Source organism: Mobula hypostoma, chromosome 1 (assembly GCF_963921235.1).
Source record: "Mobula hypostoma chromosome 1, sMobHyp1.1, whole genome shotgun sequence".
Lineage (NCBI taxonomy): Eukaryota > Metazoa > Chordata > Chondrichthyes > Myliobatiformes > Myliobatidae > Mobula > Mobula hypostoma.
In genome coordinates, this window is record NC_086097.1 from 21214737 (window position 1) to 21241714 (window position 26978).

The following is a 26978-nucleotide window of genomic DNA, read 5'->3' on the forward strand; positions in this document are numbered from 1 at the left end:
CACGCGGAGAGAAAGGATGAAACATGAAGGTTGGCTAACCAATAATATAAAAGAGGGTACCCAAAGTTTTTTTTAGATATATAAAGAATAAAAGAGAGGCAAAAGTGATTATTGGATCGCTGCAAAATGACGTTGGAAGGTAGTATTGGGGGACAAAGAAATGGCGAACAAACTTAAAAAGTATTTTGCATCAGCTTTCATTGTGGAAGACAGGAGCAGTATGCCAGAAATTTGAGAGTGTCAGGGGCAGAGGTGAGTGTAGTTGCTATTACTAAGGAGGTGATTGAGATAATGGACTATGCCCCAGGGTTCTGAAAGAGGTAACTGAAGAGATTGAAGATGCATTAGTAATGATCTTTCAAGAATCAAAAGGTTTTGAAATTGCCCCCGAGGACTGGAAAATTGCAAAAATCACTCCACTCTTTAAGAAGAGAGGGAGGCAGAAGAAAGGAAATTATAGGCCTGTTAGTCTGACCTCAGTGGTTGGGTAGATGTTGGAGTCCATTATCAATGATGAGGATTTTGGGATACTTGGGATACATGATAAAATAGGCCAAAAGTCAGCAGGGTTTCCTTAAGGGGAAATCTTGCCAGGGAAATCTGTTGGACTTTTTTGGGGAAATAACAAGCAGGATTGAAAAACGGGGAGCAATGGCTTTGTTTCTTAGGATTTTCAGAAGACCTTTGACAGTTTGCTGGACATGAGGCTGTTTAACAAGATAAGAGCCCATGGTATTACAGCAAAGATACTAGCATGGAAAAAAAACACTAGCTGACTGGCAGGAGGCAAAGAATGGGAATAAAGAGGGCCTTTTCTAGTTGGCTGTCAGTGATTAGCAGTGTTGTGACCGCTTCTTTCCACTTTATTGTAAGTTTCGTCAGCTCCATCTTGAGTACTAGCCTACAAAGTACCCAGGACATCTTACAGGAGTGGTGTCTCAGAAAGGCAGCGTCCATTATTAAGGACCTCCAGCACCCAGGACATGCTCTTTTCTCACTGTTACTATCAGGTAGGAGGTACAGAAGCCTGAAGGCACACATCCAGCGATTCAGGAACTACTTCTTCCCCTCTGCCATCCGATTTCTAAATGGACATTGAACCCTTGAACACTACCTCACTTTTCAAAAAAATATATAGTATTTCTGTTTTTTGCATGACTTTTAATCTATTCAATATATTTATTCTGTATAAAGTATACTGAATAAGACTTATTTATTATTATTACTATTAGCATTTTTTTCTTCTGTATTATGTATTGCACTGAACTGCTGCTACTAAGTTAACAAATTTCACGTCACATGCTGGTGATAATAATCCTGATTCTGATTTACAGGGTTCCATATTGAAAACTGATTCAAAAAGATAAGGCAAATGGGATTCAGATTAAGTTGGGAAAATAGATCCAAGACTGCCTTAGCAGTAAGATGCCTGTAACTAATGGCCTCCTACAGGAATTGGTCCTGGAGCCACCCACAGCTCCAATCTGCTAAATAAATTTGCCACGGACACTACACTGATTGGCCTTATCTCAAGCAATAACAAGGTGGCCTACAGGGAAGAAGTCATCTCTCTGACACAGTGGTGTCAAGAAAACAACCTCTCAAAGAGGGTATAAAAGGAAATAAGACCCTAAGATATAGGAGCAGAATTAGGCCATTTGGCCCATCAAGTCTGCTCCGCTATTTCATCATGGCTGATCCATTTTTCCTTTCATCCCCAATCTCCTGCCTTCTTCCCATATCCCTTCACACCCTGACCAATCAAGAATGAATCAATTTCTGCCTTATACATTAAGATTTGGTCTCCATAGCCGTCATGGCAATAAATTCCACAGAACCACCATCCTCTGGCTAAAGAAATTCCTCATTTCCATTCTAAAAGGACACCCCTCTATTCTGAGGCTGTGTCCTCTGGTCCTAGGCTTTCCCACCATTGGAAACGTCCTCTCCATATCCACTCTGTCAGAGCCTTTCAACATTCGATAGGTTCAATGAGGCCATCCCTCGTTCTTCTGAATTCTAGTGAATACAGGCTCAGAGCAATCAAATGCTCTTCATATGACAAGCCGTTCAATCCTGGAATCATTTTCGTGAACCTCCTTTGAAACCTCTCCAGTTTCAGCACATCCTTTTTAAGATAAGGGGCCCAAACCTGCTCACAATACTCCAAGTGAGGCCTCACCAGTGTATTATAAAGCCTCAACAATACATCCTTGCTTTTATATTCTAGTCCTCTTGAAATGAATGCTAACATTGCATTTGCCTTCCTCACCATAGACACAACCTGCAAATTAACCTTTAGGAATCCTGCACAAGGACTCCCAAGTTCCTTGGCACCTCAGATTTTTGAATTTTCTGTCCATTCAGAAAATAGTCTACCCTCTTATTTCTTATACCATTAGAGCAGGCAGCTCATCTTCTCCTATGACTGTCCACCTTGATGTCGAAGATCAAGGTTCGTCGTCTGCTGTGGCTGATGTGGAAGGCTTGCTTGACTGCTGAGCCTCGCGTATTTTTCTATCACTTAGTTCTTTAATAAGGACTCAAACCATCCTGCAAATATCCCCTAAACCGACGTACCCTTTCAAAATTTAAAGTCGTACTTTATCATTACTCATTTGGTTTTGATTGTTATCCTTTTTTCTTCCAATTGCATCAGCTCTTCATCTGTCAGCTCTTGGTGATGGGATGCCAAAACCTCTTCAACATCATCTTCGTCAACTTCCACAAGCCAGACTCACGTTGTCCTTACTTCGTTCACCACGATCAAAACGCTTAATTATGTCTAGTTTTACTGTAAGTGTAACACCCTTATGAGCTCTTTCAGGCTTTTCCAATACCATAGAACTCATCTTGCAAACGGCTGTTCACAAGCTCGTGTTTAAGCAATGCCGGTGAGAATCCAGGGGAGAGCGGCTGCTTGGGGCGCGCTGCCGTTTATTGCGTGCTGATTTTTTTTTTCGTAACAGTGAAAACACCTTCTGAAAGCGAAAATAGGGTACTAATGTAGGTCTTTCGTAACAGTGAGGTTTCGTAAAGCGAACGTTCGAAAAGTGGGGGACACCTGTACCTAAAAACCACATTCTTAACCATTGACTCTAACATCTTCCCAACCACTGAGATCAGACTAACTGGCCTATAAAATTCCTTTCTTAAGCCTTTCTCCTTTCTTGAAGAGTGGAGTGACATTTGCAATTTTCCAGTCCTCCGAAACCATTCCAGAATCTAGTGATTCTTGAAAGATCATTACTCTTGAGCCACCTCTTTCAGAACCCTGCAGTATACACCATCTGGTCCAGGTGACTTATTCTCCTTTAGATCTTTCAGTTTCCATTACCTCTCCCTAGTAACGGCAACTTCACACACTTCTGACCCCTGACAGTGGAACTTCTACCTTACTGCTCATGTCTTCAACAGTGAAGACTGATGCAAAATACCTAATCAGTTCATCTGCCATTTCCTTGTCCACTATTTCTACCTCTCCAGCATCATTTTCCAGCGGACAAATCTACTCTTGCCTCCCTTTTACAATTTGCCTCAAGACAGCACACACCTCCTCCTCTGTAATCTGTATGGAGTCCATGAAGTTGATGCCGTTTTGCCTTACTTCTATAGACTCTCTGTCCATCTCCTGGTAAGTGCAAATGCGAAAATGCATTTAAGATCTCCCCCTTCTTTTTTGACTCCACACATGAATTACTATTCTGATCTCCCAAAGGACCAATTTTGTCCCTTGCAATCCTTTTGCTCTTAACATATTTGTAGAATCCCTTAGGATTCTCCTTCACCGTGTCTGCGAAGGTAACTTCATGCCTTCATTTAGCCCTTCCGATTTATTTCTTTCGTGTTCTCTTGCTTTACTTGGACTCTATAAGCACCTTATTTGTTCCCCTCTGTCTATTGCTGCAATAGACAGGGAGGAACAAATAAGGCTTTTTTTCTTAACCCAAGGCCTCAATATCTTTTGAAAACCAAAGTTCCCTACACCTGTTATCTTTACCTTTTATTCTGACCCAGGCACATACAAGTTTTCTACTCTCAAAATTACACTTTTGAAGGCGTCCCACTTACTAAGTACACTTTTGTCATTAAATAGCCTGTCCCAATCCAACTTGCCAGATCCTTTCTCATACCATCAAAATTGACCATTTCTCTAATTTAGAATCTTCACCCACAGAGCAGACCTATCTTTATTCAAACTTACTTTGAAACTAATGGCATTGTAATCACTAGATGTAAAGTGTTCTCCTACACAAACTTCTGCTCTGTCCCATCCACTAACAGCAGATCAAGTACCGCACGCTCTCTCATTGGGACTCCTATGCACAGATTAAGAAAACTTTCCTGAACACGTTTGACAAACTATATCCCATCTAGTCCTTTTACAGTATGGGAGTCCTTGTCAATATGTGGAAAGTTAAAATCACCTACTCTATAATAGCCTCATGTTTCTTGTAGCAGTCTGCAATATCTCTGCAAATTTGATCCTCCAAATAACTCAGACTGTTGAGTGGTCTATAATATGTGACTCAGTTCCATCCATAACATCTCACGAGACAAGTTCTCCAGTCTGTACTGACTGAACACTGCTTGCCATTTTCCTTGACTAGCAATGTCACTCCTCCTCCTTTAATCCCTCTTGCTCTGTTACACCTAAAACAACAGAACCCTGGAACATTGAGCTGCCGGTCCAGCCCCTCCTGCAAACAAGTCTCACTAATATCATAATTCCAGGTGTTGATCCATGCCCTAAGCATGGACTATTTTCTAAATGGGGGGGAAAGATTCAAAAATCAGGGATGCAGAGGGACTTGGGAGTTCTCTTACAGGATTTGCTAATGGTTAACTTGCAGGCTGAGAATGTGGTAAGGAAGACAAATGATTTTTTGCATTAATTTTGAGAGGACTAGAATACAAAAGCTAGGATAAAATGCTGAGGCTTTATAAGGCATTGGTCAGACCACATGGAGTATTGTGAGCAGTTTGGGCTGGCACTGGAGAGGGTCCAGAGGACATTCATGAAAATGATCCTACGAATGAAAGCGTTAAGGATACGAGGAGCATTTGATGGCTCTATGACTGCACCTGATGGAGTTTAGAAAAATGGGGGGGAGGGCGGGGGCGCTCACTGAAACCTATTCAACCTAGATATAGTGGATGTAGAAAGGATGTTTCCTGTAGTGGGCGAGTCTAGGATCAGACGACATAGCCTCAGAATAGAAGGACATAGGGACATCCATTTACAACAAAGATGAAGAAAATTTCCTTTGGTCCAAGGGTGGTGAATCTGTGGAATTTATTGACACATATGGCTGTGCGGGCCAAGTCTTTGGGTGTATTTAAGACGGAGGTCGATAGGTCCTTGACCAATCAGGGTGTCAAAGATTACAGGGAGAAGACAGGAGGAATGGAGTTGAGAGGGCCAGTAAATTAGAATCAGAATCAGGTTTATTGTCACTGGCATGTGACGTGAAATTTGCTAACTTCCCAGCAGCAGTTCAATGCAATACATAATATAGAAGATAAAAATAAGTAGATCAATTACAGTATACATATATTGAATAAATTGAAAATCCAGCAAAAAACAGAAATACTGTATATTAAAAAAAAATGAGGTAGTGCTCAAATGGGCTCAATGTCCATTTAGGAATCGGATGGCAGAGGGGACGAAGCTATTCCTGAATCGCTGAGTGTGTGCCTTCAGGCTTCTGTACCTCCTAACTGATGGTAACAGTGAGAAAAGGGCATGTCCTGGGTGCTGGAGGACCTTAATCATGGACACTGCCTTTCTGAGACACCACTCTCTGAAGATGTCCTGGGTATTTTGTAGGCTAGTACCCAAGATGGAGTTGACTAGATTTACAACCCTCTGCAGCTTCTCTTTGGTCCTGTGCAGCAGCCTCCTCAATACCAGACAGTGATGCAGCCTGTCAGAATGCTCTCCACAGTACATCAGCAGATGTTTTTGAGTGTATTTGTTGACATACTAAGTCTCTTCAAACTCCTAATGAAGTATAGCTGCTGTCTTGCCTTCTTTTTAACTACATCGATATGTTGGGACCAGGTTAGATCCTCAAAGATCTTGACATCCAGGAACTTGAAGCTGCTCACTCTCTCCACTTCTGATCCCTCTAGGATGATTGGTATGTGTTCCTTTGTCTTACCCTTCCTGAAGTCCACAATCAGCTCTTTCGTCTTACTGACGTTGAGTGCCAGGTTGTTGCTGCGGCACCACTCCACTAGCTGGCATATCTCACTCCTGTACGCCCTCTCGTCACCACCTGAGATTTTACCAACAATGGTTGTATCGTCAGCAAATTAATAAATGGTATTTGTGCTATGCCTATCCACACCGTCATGTGTATATAGAGAGTAGAACAGTGGGCTAAGCACACACCCCTAAGGTGCACCAGTGTTGATCGTCAGCGAGGAGATGTTATCACCGATCCGCAGAGATTATGGTCTTCCAGTTAGGAAGTTGAGGATCCAATTGCAGAGGGAGATACAGAGGCCCAGGTTCTGCAACTTCTCAATCAGGATTGTGGGAATGATGGTACTAAATGCTGAGCTATAGCCAATGAAAGGCACCCTGCTTATGTTGTCCAGGTGGTTTAAAGCCGTGTGGAGAGCAACTGAGGTCGCACCTGCTGTTGACCTATTGTGGCGATAGGCAAATTGCAATGGGTCCAGGTCCTTGCTGAGGCAGGAGTTCAGTCTAGTCATGGCCAACCTCTCAAAGCACTGACCAACCTCTCATCAGCTATGGAGCAGACTTAAGAACATAAGAAATAGGAGCAGGAGTAGGCCACTAGCCCGTTGAGCCTGCTCCGCCATTCAATAAGATCATAGCTGATCTGGCCGTGAACTCATCTCTACCTACCTGCCTTTTCCCCATAACCCTTAATTCCTTTACTATGCAAAAATCTATCCAGCCTTGTCTTAAATATATTTACTGAGGTAGCCTTTATTGCTTCATTGAGCAAAGAATTCCACAGATACACCACTCTCTGGGAAAAGCAGTTCCTCCTCATCTCTGTCCTAAATCTACTCCCCCGAATCTTGAGGCTATGCCCCCTAGATCTAATCTCACCTACCAGTAGAAACAACTTTCCTTTCTCTATATTATACCTTTCATAATTTTATGTTTCTATAAGAACTCCTCTTATTCTTCTTGATGGGCCAAATGGCTTAATCCTGCTCCTGTGTCGTAAAGTCTTATGGTTATGCTCCAACTTCATAAAACTTTTGTCATACTTCTGGTGGAGTACCACGTGCTGTGCAACTCTACAGACTGTCTTTACACATCTGGAGACAAAGGATGCTCAGGTGAGAATGCTGTTCTTGGATTACAGTTCAGCATTCAACACTATAATTCCCTTCAGGCTCGGCAAGAAGCTCAGAGATCTTGGACTTCACCCTGCCTTGTGTAGTTGGATCCTGAACTTCCTGTCAGATTGCCAGCAGGTGGTAAGAGTAGGCTTCCTCACCTCCACCCCTCTGACCCTCAACACAGGTGCTCCTCAGGGTTGTGTACTAAGCACCCACCTTTACTCCCTGTATACCCATGATTGTGTCACCACCTACAGCTCCAATCTGCTAATTAAATTTGCTGACAACACTACATTGATTGGACTAATCTCAAATAATAATGAGGCAGCCTACAGAGAAGAAGTCATCATCCTGACACAGTGGGGTCAAGAAAACAATCTCTCCCTCAATGTCGCAAGAACAAAGGAGCTGGTTGTAAACTACAGGAGGAATGGAGACAGGCATCAATGGATCTGGGGTTGAGAGGGTGAACAGCTTTAAGTTTCTCGGCATCACCGAGGATCTCACGTGGTCTGTACATACTGGCTGAGTGGTGAAAAAAGCACAACAGCGCCTCTTTCACCTCAGGCAATTGAATTTTGGTATGGGCTCCCAAATCCTAAGGACTTTCTACAGGGGCACAATTGACAGCATCCTGACTGGCTGCATCACTGCCTGGTATGGGAACTGTACTTCCCTCAATTGTAGGACACCGCAGAGAGTGGTGCAGACAGCCTGGCGCATCTATAGATGTGAACTTCCCACTATTCAGGGCATTTACAGAGACAGGTGTGTAGAAAAGGCCTGAAGGATCATTGGGGACCCAAGTCACCCCAACCACAAACTGTTCCAGCTGGTACCATCCAGGAAATGGTATTGCAGCATTAAAGCCAGGACCAACAGGCTCCAGGACAGCTTCTTCCACCAGGCCATCAGACTGATTAATTCATGCTGATACAATTATATTTCTATGTTATATTGACTGTCCTGTTGTACATATTATTTTTTACAAATTACTATAAATTGCACATTTAGACTGAGACATAACAAATATTTTTACTCCTCATGTATATGAAGGATGAAGTAATAAAGTCAATTCAATTCTTGTCACTATGTTATAGGAAGGAAATATATTCTCAGGGTTATCATACATTAAGATGCCATGTCAATGTGAATAAGAAAGACCTACCTCATTTGGTAGAGGGAAGTTTACTTTTATCAGGACAGAATACTGTAAGAACTAGAACTCGTTTTCCAAAAAGGTGACAGAGACAGAAACCTTAATAGGAGATTATGTCCTGGGCAAGCACTTGAAATTCAGTAACCCATGGTTAAGACTTGGGAAAGGCCTTAATACGTGTTTTGATGTTTTTTTCTGGTGATGGAGTTTTTATTTACTTTACATGATACCGACGCTGTTTACCAACCTAGCCTTTTCCAGTCCTCCCTAATGCCCGAGAACCAGGCCAGTTACTATCACAACCACGTTACGGACAACAGACCGCGGAGGGTTTCTATCGATTCACCAAGAGCGGCCGGGACCTACTTTAAGATTCTTTTCAGCTCTGGAAAAGTCGAGGACCCCAGAAAAGTCCGGCGGGGGTACGCGCCTCTTGTAGTACTTGAAGAGCCTCCTGAAGGCGTCCTCCCCCTGTTCCAGCCGCCCGGCGGCCATTGTCTTCCGTCAGCCCGGTCCGGGCCCGCCCCGCCGGTGCTCGCTGCCTTAGTTCCACTGTAATCACCGCCAGCCGCCTCAAAAACAACTAGAAATCACAGCAGATATATGTTAATTTATCGAAGTTTTATTTTGATGGGGAACGCGTGTTGTCTTTTGATCGTCAGCCTCGCGGGTCAGAGGTCAGGAGTCATCATCGGGGAGTCGGCATGGCGGCGCCACCGTCCCGCAAGGTTTTCGAGGTCTTCATCTCTCGCGTTCCCTGGACCCTGGCAAACAGTGAGTGACGCCGACTTTGCTTTCCGCTGCTCGGGAGGAATGCCTTTTTGTGCGAGTGATTTTTTTAAAAATTAAGCTAGTGGGCGATGGAGGAGTGGGCCCCGACCCTGTGCAATAGCAACCTTGGTCATGCACCCGAACTGAATATATAACCCATAAAATGTTGGAGGTGCTCAGCAGGTCAGGCAGCATCTGCGGAGAGGAATAAGCGGTCAACGTTTCGGGCTGAGACCCTTCATCAGGACTTGTGAAGGTTGTCGTCCCAAAATGCTGCCTGTTCTCCATTATAGATGTCCCTGACCTGCTCAGCTCCCCCAGCATTCTGTGTGTGTTGCTGTGAATTTCTGGCATGTGCAGAATCTCTCATATTTATGAATATATAACCCTGCGTTTTGTATTTTAAAATTAAAACACTGAACTTCCACATGGAGCGTCGGCAGAAAGAAACAAAACTTTGGTTTTAAGTTGAAAACCCTCCATTTGGAATTTAAGTGTAATATTTCGTATTAGTACTGGTTTATCATTCACGTGTACTGAGTTACAGTGAAAACCCTTTGCATGTCAGCCAGACGGATCAGCCATATCTAAATTATAATACTAAGTTGTATGATATTAAGCCATACTGAAGTTATTCAATGTAGTAAAAAGCAAATAGAATCCGGGTATATATAGACTGTTACAGAGCAAGTGCAGTGCAGGCAGACAAATAAAGTGCTAGGGCTATGATGAGCCAGATCAAGTGTTGCTCTTGTAGCCCATCAGTGGTCCATTCAAGAGTCAAATATAACTGGGTTAAAAGCAGTCCTTGAGTCTGGTGATATGCAGTGACTCCCTCCTTTAGACTATTTGAGGTAATTATTTTATTTTTTTACTTCTCTTCTGATATTTGTATATATGTGCACTTGAAATGCAACTGTGATACTGTAATTTCTTTTGGGATCAATAAAGTATCCCTGAGAGATGGGAGAAGAGAGGATGACCAGGGTGGGAGGGAATCCTTGATTACTGACAATGAGATGGGTTCTTTGAGGAGGTAAGTGAATAACATGGAACTGTTTCTACCACTGATAAAGAGTCTTTGACTTGAAATGGTAACTCTTGTTTGTTTTCTGAGTGTTTCCAGCATTTTCTGTTCTTATTTTGTATTGCTGATAAGGGAAATGGATAGTGTCAATTCAAGCTATTGAAAGGAAATTGACGGACGTCCATGGAATGTTAATTTACTGAGCAACAGGGAGAGGGCTAAGGAAATGGGGATACATTTGGTATGTCTTTGACTTGTTACTTCGAAGGAAAACAGGCTGTCCCTTCTAAGATGCCTTATTCATCTTATAATTGTTTCCATTAAAGCATCCGGAATTGTCCTTAACTATGCACAAGATGCTGGAGGAATTGAGCTGGTCGAGTAGTATCTATGGAGGTAATTATCATGCACTTTGTAGGTGGTAAGAGTGGGCTCTCTCACCTCTGCCCCTCTTGCACTCAACACAGGTGCCCCTCAGGGCTGTGTACTAAGCCCCCCTCCTTTACTGTCTGTATACTCATAACTGTATCACTACCCACAGCTCCAATCTGCGAATTAAATTTGCCGATGACACTACACTGATTGGCCTTATCTCGAATAATAATGAGGCAGCTTACAGAGAGGAAGTCATCACCTGACACAGTGGTGTCAAGACAACAACCTCTCCCTCAACATCGCAAAAACAAAGGAGCTGGTTGTGGACTACAAGAGGAATAGAGACAGGCTAAACCCTATAGACATCAATGGATCTGGGGTTGAGAGGGTGAACAGCTTTAAGAGGTACAACAACACCTCTTTCACCTCAAACGATTGAATAAGTTTGGTATGGCCCCTCAAATTCTAAGAACTTTCTATAGGGGCACGATTGAGAGCATCCTGACTGGCTGCATCTCTGCCTGGTATGGGAACTGTACTTCCCTCAATCGCAGGACTCTGCAGAGAGTGGTGTGGACAGCCCAGCGCATCTGTAGATGTAAAATTCCCGCTATTCAGGACACTTGCAAAGACAGGTGTGTAAAAAGGGCCTGAAGGATCATTGGAGACCGGAGTCACCCCAACTACAAACTGTTCCAGCTGCTACCATCTGGGAAACTGCATAAAAGCCTGGACCAATAGGCTTCGGGACAGCTTCTTCCACCAGGCCATCAGACTGATTAATTCATGCTGATGCTTCTGTATTTCTATGCTATATTGATTATCCTGTTGTATATACTACTTATTATAAATTATTATACTTGCAAATTGTACATTTGAATGGAGATGTAACAAAGATTTTTACTCGTGTTTGAAGGATGTAAGTAATAAAGTCAGTTCAATTCAGTGCTAATATTAACAGAAAGTGCTGGGGATACTAAACAAGTCGGGCAGCATCTGAAATCGGAAAGAGATTGTTTGCTTCATTTCTTATTCACACTGTGTTGACGTCTTTTACCTGGGATGCAAAGAAATCAGATCTGCTTATAGTCAGAATATAGAAAAGCAAGGAGAGTGATTCTTCTTGTGAAAATAATTATGGAAAAAAACAGTGAATGTTTACCTTTTCACTTGGTAAATCATTTTATGAAAACTTGCTATCCACTATTTTCTCAGTGGCAAGTTTTGATGGAATAGACAGTAAATGCTGTGTGAGCCACTAACATTACAAAAATGAATTAATTTAAAGTTCTAATACGGTTCTTTTCAACAAATAATGCCTTTTTGAACACTGAATCTTCCCTTCAATATCTTCTTTTTGCGTTCTCTTGCAATTCCTGTTTTTGCCTTTCAAAATCTGTAACTCCCTACGTTAAATTACATCTGCTCCCTGACTCCTATTCCATAAAGTAGAATGTACAAAACTGAGAATGGATAGTTTCTGAGGTGGTATTTTACATATTTTTAGTCAATATCGTTCAGCTCTTGGAAAGAGACTTCTAAGCTGGGAAAGTTGTATGATAGGCTTGGGAAATGGAAAAGTAAGTGGCTGAAAATTGTTTGCAGTGTTCCTGCAGGAATAATTTACAGAAGTAATCGAACATTTAAAAAAAGAAGTTATTGAATTAATGAATCTGTGTTTTTGCAGAAGAAATCAAGGATTATTTTGGACAGTTTGGATCAGTGAAGAAATGTCTTCTTCCATTTGTAAGTATTCAATTAACTTTAATCATACTCTGTGTTAATAAATATAAGCTGAATCTTTTCTTTCCTATCTTGAATGGATCAACTATATATTTTAGATTTTAAAATTAAATGCAGCATTGAAATCCCTTGTAAAGTCCAGAATGAGGAGAAGGCTAATCGGTATTTCACAGAGATCTGCTTTTATTTAATCTATCTTATCAATTGTGTGAGGAAATATCAGGAAATGGCAAACTACAACAGATTTTAAGAAATTCCATAAATACTTAAAACAGACAGAGAGGCAACCTGTTAGGGACTATGAAAAATAAAGTTTTGAAGTAAGGATGTACAGTAGCATGTGCCAACAGTTGTGAAATTTCAACTGGTACAGAGCAGTGAAGTGATTTTTGGGTTGGATACATTAATGTTAGAATTGCAAGTGGGTGTGGAGAAAGTGTAAATGTGTAAACTAGAACAGCAAACAAATGTCATAAGATGCTAGACAGATACAGTTTGGGACACCATAAGTAATTAATTGTGAGAATATTAAGCATTGACTGAAAGACGAGAATTTTAATAAAAAGTAGCATTGTTTCCACTGGTTAGGTACAAATATCAAAGCCATGTTTATTGCCATAGGCACAAATACATGTATGCGAAGATGCAATAAAAAACTTGGGAGTTGCATCACAGGAACGTAGCATCTGATGTACATTATCACGAAAAATAAATTGAACACAATTTTTACAAGAAAGAACACAATTAGAACAAAAAAACAAAGAAAATAACTTCTTTGGAACAAAGTTTTCTATAATATAATGATTCATTCTTTTTATGTTCATAAAAGGGAGCTTTTTCTGGTTGGCTGCCAGTGACTAGTGATGTTCCAAAAAGTCTGGGTTGGGACCGCTTCTTTTACGTTATATGTCAATGATTTGGATGATGGAATTGATGGCTTTGTGGCCGAGTCTTCAGGTGGTATAAAAATAGGTGGTGAGGCAGGTCGTTTTTAGGAGGTGGAGAGGCTGTAGAAGGACAGATTAGGAGAATGGGCAGAAAAGTGACTAATGGGATTCAAACCCGGACTCCAGCAATGACCATAGACACATTCGAAGTGATTGCGCAACCACCAACTGCGACTCCAGCCTTGAACTCCAGGCCGGGTCTTTATATGCTGCTATTGTGAATCCCGTCTCCCCTTCCCCCACCACCACTCTGCAATCCCATCTCCTTCAGATCCCACCGTCAGCTCCTGGGCCCTCAGAGGCTCCATCTTCCTCTCACCCCAACCCTCTCCTCTCCATTGACACTCCCAGCCTCCCCCCTCCCCACTCTGATCCCAGCTCTCATCCGTGCCGGGTCTTTACTATCCCCTCTGACCTTCAACTGTCGGAGGCAGAGCGCTCTGTCCTCAGTAAGGGCCTCACCTTTGTCCCCCTTCGCCCACACCTCAGCGAGTTCTGTGTTCGCCATGATGCGGAACTTCTCTTCCGCTGTCTCCAAGCCTACTTCTTCGGCAAGGATCTTCCACCCCCACCGATGACCCCTTCTCCCGTCTTCAACCCTCCTCTTCTTCATGGACACCCCGCTCTGGTCTTCTGCCTGCTCTGGATCTCTTTATTGCTAACTGCCGACGGGACATCAACCGTCTCGACTTCACCGCACCTTGTCCCCATTCCAACCTCACTCCTTCGGAACGCTCTGCTCTCCACTCCCTCCGCACTAATCCTAACCTTATTATTAAACCCGCTGATAAAGGGGATGCTGTTGTAGTCTGGCGTACTGACCTCTACCTTGCCGCGGCACAGCGACAACTCGTGGATACCTCCTCTTATTTACCCCTTGATCATGACCCCACTAAGGAGCACCAGGCCATTGTCTCCCACACCATCACCGACTTTATCCGCTCAGGGGATCTCCCATCCACTGCTACCAACCTTATAGTTCCCACACCTCGCACTTCCCGTTTCTACCTCCTACCCAAGATCCACAAACCTGCCTGTCCTGGCCGACCTATTGTTTCAGCTTGCTCCTGCCCCACCGAACTCGTTTCTGCATACCTTGACACGGTTTTATCCCCCCTTGTTCAATCCCTTCCTACCTATGTTCGTGACACTTCTCACGCTCTTAAACTTTTCGATGATTTTAAGTTCCCTGGCCCCCACTGCTTTATTTTCACCATGGATGTCCAGTCCCTATATACTTCCATCCCCCATCAGGAAGGTCTCGAAGCTCTACGCTTCTTTTTGGATTCCAGACCTAATCAGTTCCCTTCTACCACCACTCTGCTCCATTTAGCGGAATTAGTCCTTACTCTTAATAATTTCTCCTTTGGCTCCTCCCACTTCCTCCAAACTAAAGGTGTAGCTATGGGCACCCGTATGGGTCCTGGCTATGCCTGCCTTTTTGTTGGCTTTGTGGAACAATCTATGTTCCGTGCCTATTCTGGTATCTGTCCCCCACTTTTCCTTCGCTACATCGACAACTGCATTGGCGCTGCTTCCTGCACGCATGCAGAGCTCGTTGACTTTATTAACTTTGCCTCCAACTTTCACCCTGCCCTCAAGTTTACCTGGTCCATTTCCGACACCTCCCTCCCCTTTCTAGATCTTTCTGTCTCTGTCTCTGGAGACAGCTTATCCACTGATGTCTACTATAAGCCAACTGACTCTCTCAGCTATCTGGACTATTCCTCTTCTCACCCTGTCTCTTGCAAAAACGCCATCCCCTTCTTGCAATTCCTCCGTCTCCGCCGCATCTGCTCTCAGGATGAGGCTTTTCATTCTAGGACGAGGGAGATATCTTCCTTTTTTAAAGAAAGGGGCTTCCGTTCCTCCACTATCAACTCTGCTCTTAAACGCATCTCCCCCATCTCACGTACATCTGCTCTCACTCCATCCTCCCGCCACCCCACTAGGAATAGGGTTCCCCTGGTCCTCACCTACCACCCCACCAGCCTCCGGGTCCAACATATTATTCTCCGTAACTTCCGCCACCTCCAACGGGATCACACCACTAAGCACATCTTTCCCTCACCCCCCTCTCTGCATTCCGCAGGGATCGCTCCCTATGCAACTCCCTTATCCATTCGTTCCCCCCCCATCCCTCCCCACTGATCTCCCTCCTGGCACTTATCCGTGTAAGTGGAACAAGTGCTACACATGCCCTTACACTTCCTCCCTTACCACCATTCAGGGCCCCAAACAGTCCTTCCAGGTGAGGCAACACTTCACCTGTGAGTCGGCTGGGGTGATATACTGTGTCCGGTGCTCCCGATGTGGCCTTTTATATATTGGCGAGACCCGACACAGACTGGGAGACCGCTTTGCTGAACACCTATGCTCTGTCCGCCAGAGAAAGCAGGATCTCCCAGTGGCCACACATTTTAATTCCACATCCCATTCCCATTCTGATAGGTCTATCCACGGCCTCCTCTACTGTAAAGATGAAGCCACACTCAGGTTGGAGGAACAACACCTTATATTCCGTCTGGGTAGCCTCCAACCTGATGGCATGAACATCGACTTCTCTAACTTACGCTAATGCCCCACCTCCCCCTCGTACCCCATCCGTTATTTATTTTTATACACACATTCTTTCTCTCACTCTCCTTTTTCTCCCTCTGTCCCTCTGAATATACCCCTTGCCCATCCTCTGGGTCCCCCCCCCCCCCGGCCCCTGTCTTTCTTCCCGGACCTCCTGTCCCATGATCCTCTCGTATCCCTTTTGCCTATCACCTATCCAGCTCTTGGCTCCATCCCTCCCCCTCCTGTCTTCTCCTATCATTTTGGATCTCCCCCTCCCCCTCCCCCTCCAACTTTCAAATCCCTTACTCACTCTTCCTTCAGTTAGTCCTGACGAAGGGTCTCGGCCTGAAACGTCGACTGCACCTCTTCCTAGAGATGCTGCGTTCACCAGCAACTTTTATGTGTGTTGATGGGATTCAGTTGGGAAGTGTATGGTCATGCACTTTGGTAGAAGAAATAAAAGCATTGACTATTTTCTAAATGGAGAGAAAGTTCAAAAATCTGAGGTGCAATGGGACTTGTGCGGGATATGGGGAGAAGGCAGGGGATTGGGGCTGAGAGGGAAATGGATCAGCCATGATGAAATGTCAGAGCAGACTCGATGGGCCAAATAGCCTTGTGAATATCTTGTGTTCTTATGCTGAGAGAAGAATGGATCCTTGGGCACTTTATCTGAATGCCTGTATTATTTGTAACACGGTCATTGAATTTGTGGCACAAATCAGAATAAAGGGGTATGATTTAGTGGCCATTACAGAAATGTGATTGCAGGGTGGAGAGGATTGGGAATTAAATATCCAAGGATATCAGGTAATACGGAAGGATAGGCAGCAAGGTAAAGGAGATGGGGTAGTGCTCTTAATTAAGGATGGGATCAGGGCGAAAGTGAGAGACGATGCAAGATCTAAGGAGCAGATATTGAATCCATCTGGGTAGAGATTAGAAATAGTAACGGGAAAAAAATCACTGGTGTGAGTTGTCTTATCAGCCACCAAATAATAACATTACAGTGGCACAGTAATATCTGAGGCATGTAAGAATGGAACAGCAGTTATCATAGGGGACTTTAACTTGCACATAGACTGGGTGAATCAAGTTGGTTGAGGTAGTCTTGAGGAGGACTTCATAGAATGCATCTGTGATGGCTTTCTTGAATAGCATATTGCTGAACCTACAAGGGAACGTGCTATCTTAGATCTAGTCCTGTGCAATGAGACAGGTAAAATTAGTGATCTTGTAGTTAGGGATCCTCTCAGAAAGAGTGATCACAGTATGATTGAGTTTCTCATACAAATGGAGGGTGCATTAGTTTGATCGAAAACCAGTGTATTATGCATAAACAATGCAGACTACAATGGGATGAGGGAGGATTTGGCTAGTGTAGACTGGGAACCCAGGCTATGGTGGGATGGAAGACATTGGAAGATTGAAAGAGATTTTTCATGGTGCTCAACAAAAGTATATTCCAGTTAAAAGCAAGGACAGTAAGGGTGGGGAGAGCCAGCCTTGGATAACTAAGGAAATAAGGGAAAGCATCAAACTAAAAACTTGTGTGTACAAAGTCGCCAAAAGTAGTGGGAAACTGGAAGATTGGGAAAACTTTAAGAAGTAACAGAACCACTAAGTGGGCAATAAAGAAAGGGAAGCTAGATTACGAAAGTGAACTAGCACAAAATATAAAAACAGTACAATTTTTTATAATTATATAATTTGGAAAAGGGTGGCCAAAGTTAATGTAGGTCCCTTGGAGGACGAGGAGGGGCGAATTGATACTGGGTAATGAGGAAATGGTAGAAGCTTTGAAAGACTATTTTGTGTTGGTCTTCATGGTGGAGGACACGTCTAACATGCCGAAGAGAGATGATATGGATGCGATGGGAGGCGAGGACCCTAATACTATAACTATCACTAAAGAGGTAGTGCTGAGCAAACTTGTGGGCCTGAAGATAGGTAAGTCCCCTGGTCCTAATGGAATGCATCCTAGGGTACTGAAAGAAATAACAGAAGTTCCAGTAGAGGTTTTGGTGATAATTTACTAAAATTCTCTGGACCCTGGGCATCTCCCGTTAGGTTAGAAGATGGCGAATGTCACACCACAGTTCAAAAGGATGTAGGCAAAAGGCAGGTAGCTGTAGGCTAGTTAGTTTAACATCTGTAGTTGGGAAAATGCTTGAAGCTATCATTAAAGATTAAATAGCAAGGCATTTGGAACAAAATGGATCCATTAGGCAGATGCAGCATGGATTCAGAAAAGGCAGGTCCTGTTTGACAAACTTACTAGAGTTCTTTGAGGATATAATAAGCGCAGTGGATAGACGGGATCAAATGGATGTTATTTATTTGGATTTCCAGAAGGCGTTCAATAAGGTGCTGCATAAAAGACTTATCCGTAAGATAAGGATGCATAGAGTTGGGGGTGATGTATTAGAATGGATAGAGGATTGGTTAGCTAATAAAAAGCAGAGAATTGGGATACATGGGTGTTACTCTAGTTGACAATCAGTGGTGAGAGGAGTGCGGCAGGAGCTGGTGCTGGGCTTGCAACTGTTCACAATATACATTAATGATCTGGAAGAAGAGACAGAGTGTTGTGTATCTAAGTTTGCTGATGACACTAAATTGAGTGGAAAAGCAAATTGTGCAGAAGATATGGAGAGTCTGCAGAGAGATAAAGATAGGTTAAATGAGTGGGCAAGGTTCTGGTAGATGGAGTACAATGTTGGTAAATGTGAGGTCATCTACTTTGGAAGGAAAAATGGAAGATCAGATTACTATTTAAAGGGTAAAAGATTGCAATATGTTGCTGTGCAGAGAGACTTGGGAGTGCTTCTGCATGAATCGCAAAAGGTTGGTTTGCAAGTGCAGCAGGCTATCAAGAAGGCAAATGGAATGTTGGCTTTCATTGCTGGAGGGATTGAATTTAAGACCAGGAAATTATGCTGCAACTGTATAGGGTACTGGTGAGGCTGCATCTTGAGTATTGTATGCAGTTCTGGACTCCTTATTTGAGGAAGGATATACTGGCCTTGGGGGTGGTGCAGAGGAGGTTCACCAGGTTGATTCCAGAGATGAGGAGAGATTGAGTTGCCTGGGGCTGTACTCGCTGGAATTCAGAAGAATGAGAGAAGATCTTAAAGAACTGTATAAAATCATGAAAGGAATAGATCAGATAGAGGCAGGAAAGTTGTTTCCACTGGTGGGTGAGACTAGAACTAGGAGACATAGCCTCAAGATTCGGGGGAGTAAATTTAGTATGAAGATGAGGAGGAACTCTTTTTCCCAAAGAGTGGTGAATCTGTGGAATTCCCTGCCTAATGAAGCAGTGGAGGCTACCTCAGTAAATATATTTAAGGCAAGGTTGGTTAGATTGTTGCATAGTAGGGGAATTAAGGGTTATGGGGAAAAGGCAGGTAGATGGAGATGAGTCTGTGGTTAGATCAGCCATGATTTTATTGAATGGTGGAGCAGGCTTGACGGGCCAGATGGCCTACTCCTGCTCCTATTTCTTATATTCTTATCCAAAACTACAATTTTAAACATTTATGAGGATACAAAAACTAGCTTAAGTTACCTAAATTAAATAGTATCATATTTGAAGAAAATGTATAATTGCACAGAATGAAAGAGGATAAAATTGCAAAGGATGACTAAAAAGACAAAAAAAAATGAGTTGAAGCTAGTGTTAAATGTAAAAAAAATAATTTGATAGATATTTGAAAGGGAAAGGAGTTAACAAAGTGAGGGGTGGTCCTCTAGTGAGTCTGGGGATTAATAATGGGGAAATGACGTAGCAGATGAATTAAAAAGATATTTTGCAATAGTGTTCACCAGAAAGGATTCCCAAAAGTTAAAATAAGTCAGGAATTGGAAAAGAGTGAGAAAATTATTCTTAGAAATACGTTGCTGAGTTGGAGCTTCAAGTGGTTCTGGTGGACTTCATCCTGGAGCCACAAAGAAGTAGTGAAAAAGTAACACACATAAAAATTGCTGGTGAACGCAGCAGGCCAGGCAGCATCTATAGGAAGAGGTACAGTCGACGTTTCTGACCAAGACCTTTCATCAGGACTAATTAAAAGAAGAGATAGTAAGAGATCTCAGTCCATTCAGAAATCGAGTGGCAGAGGGGAAGAAGTTATTCATGAATCATTGTGTGTGTGCCTTCAGACTTCTGTACCTTCTCCCTGATGGTAACAGTGAGAAGAGGGCATGACCTGGGTGAAGGATACCACCTTTTTCTGGCATTGCTCCTTGAAGATGTTCTGACTATTGGGGACGCTAGTCTCCGTGATGGAGCTGGCTGAGTTAACAACTTATTGAATTGGTTAGATTAGAAAATACAAATGTTTTGCTCCTTCATTCAAACAAGGAATGAGTTGGGGAACTGGAAACTATAGGCCACTTAGCCTAATTATGTCATTGGAAAAATATTGAAAAGCCGATAGATAGAAATTACGGTGTCACAGTTGCATTATAAGTGCACAGATATACAAATATTAGACAAGAAGTAAGAAAGAATTTAAAAAATCGGTTACCTCAAACAGTCTAACAGGAGGGGGGTCATCATTTCCCCCAGCTACAGGTTGACTAGTGGCCGAGGGTAAGAATGACCTAATGCTCTCTTTGGAGCAGCACATTTGTCTTAGTCTATTACTGAAAATGCTCCTTTGTTCAGCCAAGGTGGCATGCAGAGTGAGAAACATTGTCCAGAATTGCCAAGATTTTCCATAGAGTCCTTTGTTCTACCACAGCCTCCAGTGTGTTCGGTTGGACTCCTATAACAGAGCCAGCCTTTCTGCTGAGCTTGTTGGCATCACGTGTGTTGATGCCATTGCCTCAGCACACCACTGCATAAAAGACTGTACTGGTGTCAACAGACTGGTAGAACATGTGAAGGAGGGGCCTGCATACTTCAAAGGGCCTCAGTCTCCTCAGGAAGCAGAGGTGATTCTGGCCCTTCTTGTACATATTATTAAAGATGTGTTTAAAAAAAAAAGGTAATCGGGAAACTTTAGGAAATCATGTTGTCCTGTTTATTTGATTTTTGGAAGTAGGAAAGTATTGCAGATAGTGTAATCCCTTTCCAGCACCAGTAATCACTGGTTAGGGTTTTATTCCTGCTGCAGCCTGTGAGGAGGTTGTCTGCTCTCTGTGACCATGTGGATTTGCTCCAGTTTATTCACATTCCAAAGGTGTACGGTTAACAGTAGCAAGCTATGGGCATAGTATGTGAGCACCAGAAGTATGGTGACATTTGCGTGCTGCCCCAGCACATTCTCAATAATTTGAGTTGATGCAAAACAATACATTATGTGTTTCAATGTATGTGTGGCAAATAAAACTAACCTTTTTTTTTTAGTAATTGATGGATGAATTGTTCTTCGATTTCTGGTCTTTTGCCAAGGTGCTTTCTCAGTTTGTTGCACAAAGTAGAGGAAGTAAAATATAGACACTGATAGAGATTGGCTTGTAAACAAATTAGGCTAAAATGGAGGGGAATGAACAGTCAACTTTTCGGACCAAGATCCTTCATCAGGAACAGGAAAGGAAGGAGGCGGTATCCAGAATAAGAAGGTGGGGAGAGGGGAATGAGTACAAGCTGATAGGTGAAGATGTCATCTAATAGTTCCCTCCTTCAGCGATTTATGTCTTTCACCTATCCCCTCCTGGCTTTTTGCCTCAACCCTTCTGTGTGAAGAAGCTTGATAAGTAAATTGAAGGGATTAGACCCCTTGGAATATATCGAAGCCTGTTTTCTTGTAATTTCAAATTTTAGTCATTTCTTCATTCGCAATTCAACCAACTATCCAATGTTACTCACTAACACTGCATGTTTTTTCCCTCCAACTGGCATCACCACCAACATTGTTACTCACCTCCTGCAGGTCTCCACAGGCTTAAAACTTCAAGCTAACTTCATTTATGTATTTCCCTTTTTTTGATAAAAGGTCCTTGGCCTGGGATGTTAATTCTAATCTCTCTCCATAAATGCTGCCTGACCAGTGAAGTATTTCCACTGATCTGTTATTCCAGATTTCCAACAGCTGTGCTGTATTTCTTTTGGATTTGAAAACAAAATGCTGAAAGAACTCACATCAGGTGGCATCTGAGAGAAAAATATTTGTTACAATTCCAGAGGCAGAGACGGACATGAATTCAAATATTTGCAGAAATAGCAGTAAATTGATTTGTAATGCTCATTGACCAAATTCATATTACAGGACAAGGAAACTGGATTTCACAAAGGATTTTGTTGGGTCAGCTTCACTACAGAAGAAGGACTTCAGAATGTGCTGCAGACAGAAGTACATAATATTGAAGGTGCAAAGGTAATTTTAAAATGCTGTTTTCTTTTATTCAAAGTATGAGGAAATAATTTGATGTTCATGAAACTCTCCTGATGAAGAGAGCCACTTCAAAACAAATGTCTTCAGTTTGTAGCTGCTGTCTGCATCAACTGTGGTGCGTGTGGGATAATTTGCAGTAAAGCTAGCATTAAGAAACCATAGGGTATGTAGGAATGGAGTACTAAGTAGTCTTGATATTTTTAAGGAGGGATATAGAATATAGCTTCTTGGGTTCTGTAGGACTAAGATTTTCTAGACTATTCAAATGACTCTTAGTATCAAACTAAGTTAATTAAAAAGTTAGTTGGGATTTTCTATTGAACTGTGTTTATGGGAACATGTGAATAAGACTCTGGTGAATCATCAGGATTTCCTGAAAAATTAGATAATCTGTTTGGTTGCATTTGCATTTTAAACAGATTGTGTGAAAAAGGGAAAACTGAGGTTTTGGAACTAGGCTTAAACTTCTTGATGAGACTGATATCGTCGAAGGCCAACATCTTTGAACTATGAAGGAGGAGAGGGAAGAACTGGTGTTGGAGACTGGTTGTATGGTGGCAGAGTAGGTTCAAGGGCAATTGATGGTTTACCTCTTGAAAATCATGGGCATGGAAGTGCCATTGGTTTTTATTAAATTTTCCTAAATAACCACCTCAGAAAATAAATCCACAAAAGGCAAAAGAAAATTTGTTTTATTTTAAAAAAGAACAGAAATGGGTTACCAATAGTAACATCACCAGACCTATATTACAAAGGCAAAGTTTAGCCAAGATCCTCAATGCCATTTGCTGCATTTAGCCAACTACCTGGCTACTCTTCTGTTTTAATATTATAGTTTACAGCAACACTCTTCCATGGGGATAATGTTGGTATTACACTAAAGCAAAAATAGAAATTGAATAACTCATTAAAAATTTATTCTCTTCACAGCTTCAAGTTCAGAGGAACAGAAAATTATTCCAAAGACAAAGAGCCAAGAAAATTACCGAATCAGCAAGTTGATACCGATATGGAGGGTGTAGTTCAATTTGTTTTTGTCTTAAAGTTGATGAATAAACAGTTGTAATGTTTAAAATCTCCCTTTTGCATTTTCTTGCGTGCTTACATTAGCATTTTTAATTAGAAAAATAGATTGAATTTTACTTTACAGGAACATCACTGTAAAGGAAATTCACACAAGGAAATTGTTTCCAGATTGTGTTGTAGCCATGATATACAGCAAGTCCATGCAGAAACAAATGCTAGGGACATTGGTTTGAACTAAATTTTGTTGAAACATAATGGTATTATAAAAGTTCATCTATTCCTTTCTTCGCTTCTTTCCCTCATGTTCGTATTCTTTTGAACGGCCACTTTCAGGTCTCTTTGAACCACCATGTTGCTTGGCTTCCTCCAAGAACTTATCCAGCCCGAAGGGATCTTCTTCATCCCTCTCAAACTGAACAGGGCCTTCACGACGCTGTTTGCGGTCTGTACCAGAAAATTCCCTGTCAGGGACAAACCTAAAAAAGAAAATGACAATTAATTTATATTTTGTGGGATAATTCTCAAAACTAGTTGTGCACAAGTGATTCAATCAATGTAAGCAAATGGTATTGAAGAAAACATTAGAGTTGAAACTTTATTTCCATTGAGAAGCTACATCTACACAAGAGGCTTCTGCCAAGCTTACTCATGCCAAGATCTACAGTAAAATGAGTTAATTATACAAATGTTTTAGAATTTTTTTTTACTGTCTAAACCTTAATTGTTCTTAAGGCACATTTCCAAAGCAACAAATTGTATTGCACAAGAGCAGTGACACCAATCCTCTCAAAAGAGAAACCATAGTTAGTAGTTATTCTCATGAAAGATCGATGATTTGAAACGTTAACTTTCTTTGGACAGCTATTAATTTGTTGAGGATTATGTTGCCGTTTTAGAGAATTCTAGTTAGGCTGCATCTGGAGTATTGCATACAATTCTGGTTGCTCCATTATAGGAAGGATAGAGGCTTTGGAGAAGGTGCAGAAGAGGTTTACCAGGATGCTACCTGGATTAAAGGGTATGATCTATAATGAGAGGTTGGGCAAACTTGGGTTGTTTCCTCTGGAGTGGCGGATCTGATACAGTAGGCAAGTAATATATTTTTCCCAGGGTTGAAATGTCTAATACCAGAGGCATACATTTAAAGTGAGAGGGGGTAATTTCAAAGGAGAAGCGAGAAGCAAGTGTTTTTATACAGAGTGTTGAGTGCCTGGTATGGTAAATACATTAGGGACTTTTAAGAGGCATTTAGGTAGGCACATATGTGAGGAGAATGGAAGGATATGGACATTGTACAGGCAGAAGAGATTAGTTGGCAATCTGATTACTAATTTGATTGATTTGGCACATGGGCTGAAGGGCAAGTTCCTGTGCTGTTTTATAGGAGCATCCTGGGGAGAGACTTAGGGAGAATTTAGAGGCTTACTATCTAACAGTTGAAGCCACAACTGAAGATTAAAAGCTGAATGCCCAAGAATTAGAAGAACATATATTACAACATCTTGAAGGAAGATACACTCTCAGCCTAGTTTTGGATGATTTAAAATTTACTTTGCAGAATGAAGGAGTATTTATAACAGACAAGTCAACAGGTTTAAAAAAAAATGAGGTAAAGGCAAAAAAGAATGCTACTGTGAGTTACTTACCGGTTGTTTTTCATAAATGTGTCCAAATCATCACCATAGGTGTCTTTATCAGCATTTTTGGTAGGTCTGTACACACTTTGTGCCATGTCTTTGCCAGCTCTCCATGGCTGGTCATAAACATTGTAAAGTTCGTCCTCTCCACCTGCAAAGCCACTGTCCATGCCCTGCAAAAACATCAGCTGCATCATTACTGCTCATCAATGGTTTAAACCAGAGAATCCAGTTGCTCCTAGCGAGATTAAAACTAGAAGTCATGGGTTAAGGGTGAAACATGCAGGGGAACTTTTCTCAGAGGGTGGTGAGTGTTGAACGAGCTGCCAGCAGAAGCATATTCAATTTCAAAATTTATGTGAGGTCTGGATAGGTACATGGAGTACTATGGATTGGGTGCAGGTTAATGACACTGGGAAGGTTAATAGTTTGATTTGGACTAGATGGGCCAAACAGCCTGTTTCTGGGCTATGACTCAATTTTCAAGTTTCTTTTAAATTAAAAATACGAGGTTCACTCAATTTACTTTCCACGGGATGCAGATAGGAACTGCTTTAAGCATCTTAATTTTGAGATCCAGTCCCATACTGCAGCCCCAAAAAAATAAAAGCTTAACAGGTTTATAAATGGGTCATTTAGCCCTCAACAGAAAACAATTTTATCACTGAAAGCTCTACGTAGATTCATCTATGATATGAGGCTTCTGAAGTATTTTGCTCAGTATTTTTCTAATGAGAAAAAAACTTTCATAATCTGGTTCGAATCACAAGTATGTGAGGTCCTTTTGCTGGGGTTAATGAGTAATTTGAGGTGGCATATCAAGATCATTAATATCTTGCCACATTGTATAAAGTGTGACTATTTTGCTCCCCATAGGCTGGGTGGCAATATTATTTGGTTTTTGCTTTCCCTGTTCATTATAGAGAAATGACCTTTTCAGCAGATTTGTTGAATTGTGATCTATATTTTCCAGATGGAATACCTGGATTGTACATACAGCACATTATAGTGGTTTAATAATGTTAAGTAAGATTTGGGAAAGCAAATACCAGTGACAGCTAGTTTTATTTTTTTAAGGAATGAGGAAAACTATTGCATAAATCAAGCTATGTAACTTCTTTGCATTGACCACATTATTTTACCTTGTTCTGGTTGAAGAGTCTTTGGTCATAGGCTAGTTCAGATGATACATGTTGATGTGGTACACCCAGTGCAATCAGCTCACTGATATCTCGATCCTGATCCTTCTGCTGTTTGAACCTGGTATTCAAGCAAGTTTTAATTACTTATATGTTGAATTCACCAGGCACCATGTGCAGAAATTCAAGTTATAGACCAGAGTCTATTTAAACAAGTATTGTTCACAATTCAAAACTATTTCATTAGGTGGAAAGAACTTTGGGATATAATGAAGATGTGTAAGATACTGACCACCCATCAAGTCCCTGCCAGCTCTTGATAGATAAAGTCTCATTCCCCTAATTTTCCACAGGCTTGCAAATTGTTCACTCTCACCTGCCCATCTAATTCTTACTATACCAGATTTCCAGATTACTATAGCAGAGTTCCAGAGTTCCAGATTACTGAAAAATACTGAAAATTAAAATGTAACATTATCAGTTGGCTTAAAAGAAACATGTTCATCTCTCAGATTTTACTGATGACATACAGTAGCTTAGAGACAGCACTACCCCTTAGAGTTAAATGTTTATTTGTTCAAAGCCAAACAAGAGACTGGCAAAAAAGCACACTTTTTTGAGGGAATATTATTTAATGTTTCATCTCAATAGAGATTATGTGCCTCTCAACAAGTAAAACATCTCACATCTGTATTCAGGGATTGGCCATTATTTCCTTGTGCAGGTATCTGTGGCTCAGTATTATCTCCAAACCAGAAGGTTTGGCTGGCAATCCAGGCCTATTCAGAATGCTGCATTGTTGCAAGTGCCATTCTGAAGGTGAAATGAAATGAAGGTGGGCGCCACTATAGCATAGTGGTTAGAGCGACGGTATTACAGCTTGTGGCATCAAGAGATTAGAGTTCAATTCTGACATCAT

At 41.8% G+C, this 26978-nt stretch overlaps 3 protein-coding genes across 3 annotated transcripts in view; 1 reads left to right on the forward strand and 2 right to left on the reverse strand.

Annotated features, from left to right (window-relative positions):
• alkbh1 (alkB homolog 1, histone H2A dioxygenase) overlaps positions 1-8993 on the reverse strand; it is a 47249-nt gene extending 38256 nt beyond the window's left edge. The window contains exon 1 of the mRNA XM_063044565.1: positions 8855-8993. Coding sequence (XP_062900635.1) covers positions 8855-8983 — 129 coding nt within the window. The 5' untranslated portion in view covers positions 8984-8993. The remainder of the gene's footprint in view (positions 1-8854) is intronic.
• A 60-nt stretch (positions 8994-9053) lies between these two features.
• Positions 9054-23332, forward strand: slirp (SRA stem-loop interacting RNA binding protein). The gene is made up of 4 exons (XM_063044578.1): positions 9054-9262; positions 12349-12407; positions 22132-22239; positions 23188-23332. The coding sequence occupies exons 1-4, from the start codon at positions 9193-9195 to the stop codon at positions 23257-23259; spliced, it is 309 nt and encodes a 102-aa protein (XP_062900648.1). The 5' UTR covers positions 9054-9192; the 3' UTR covers positions 23260-23332.
• Positions 23333-23477: 145 nt separating this feature from the next.
• snw1 (SNW domain containing 1) overlaps positions 23478-26978 on the reverse strand; it is a 31131-nt gene continuing 27630 nt past the window's right edge. The window contains exons 12-14 of the mRNA XM_063044529.1: positions 26063-26180; positions 24930-25093; positions 23478-23759 (exon numbers count right to left, since the gene is read on the reverse strand). Coding sequence (XP_062900599.1) covers positions 23558-23759; positions 24930-25093; positions 26063-26180 — 484 coding nt within the window. The 3' untranslated portion in view covers positions 23478-23557. The remainder of the gene's footprint in view (positions 23760-24929; positions 25094-26062; positions 26181-26978) is intronic.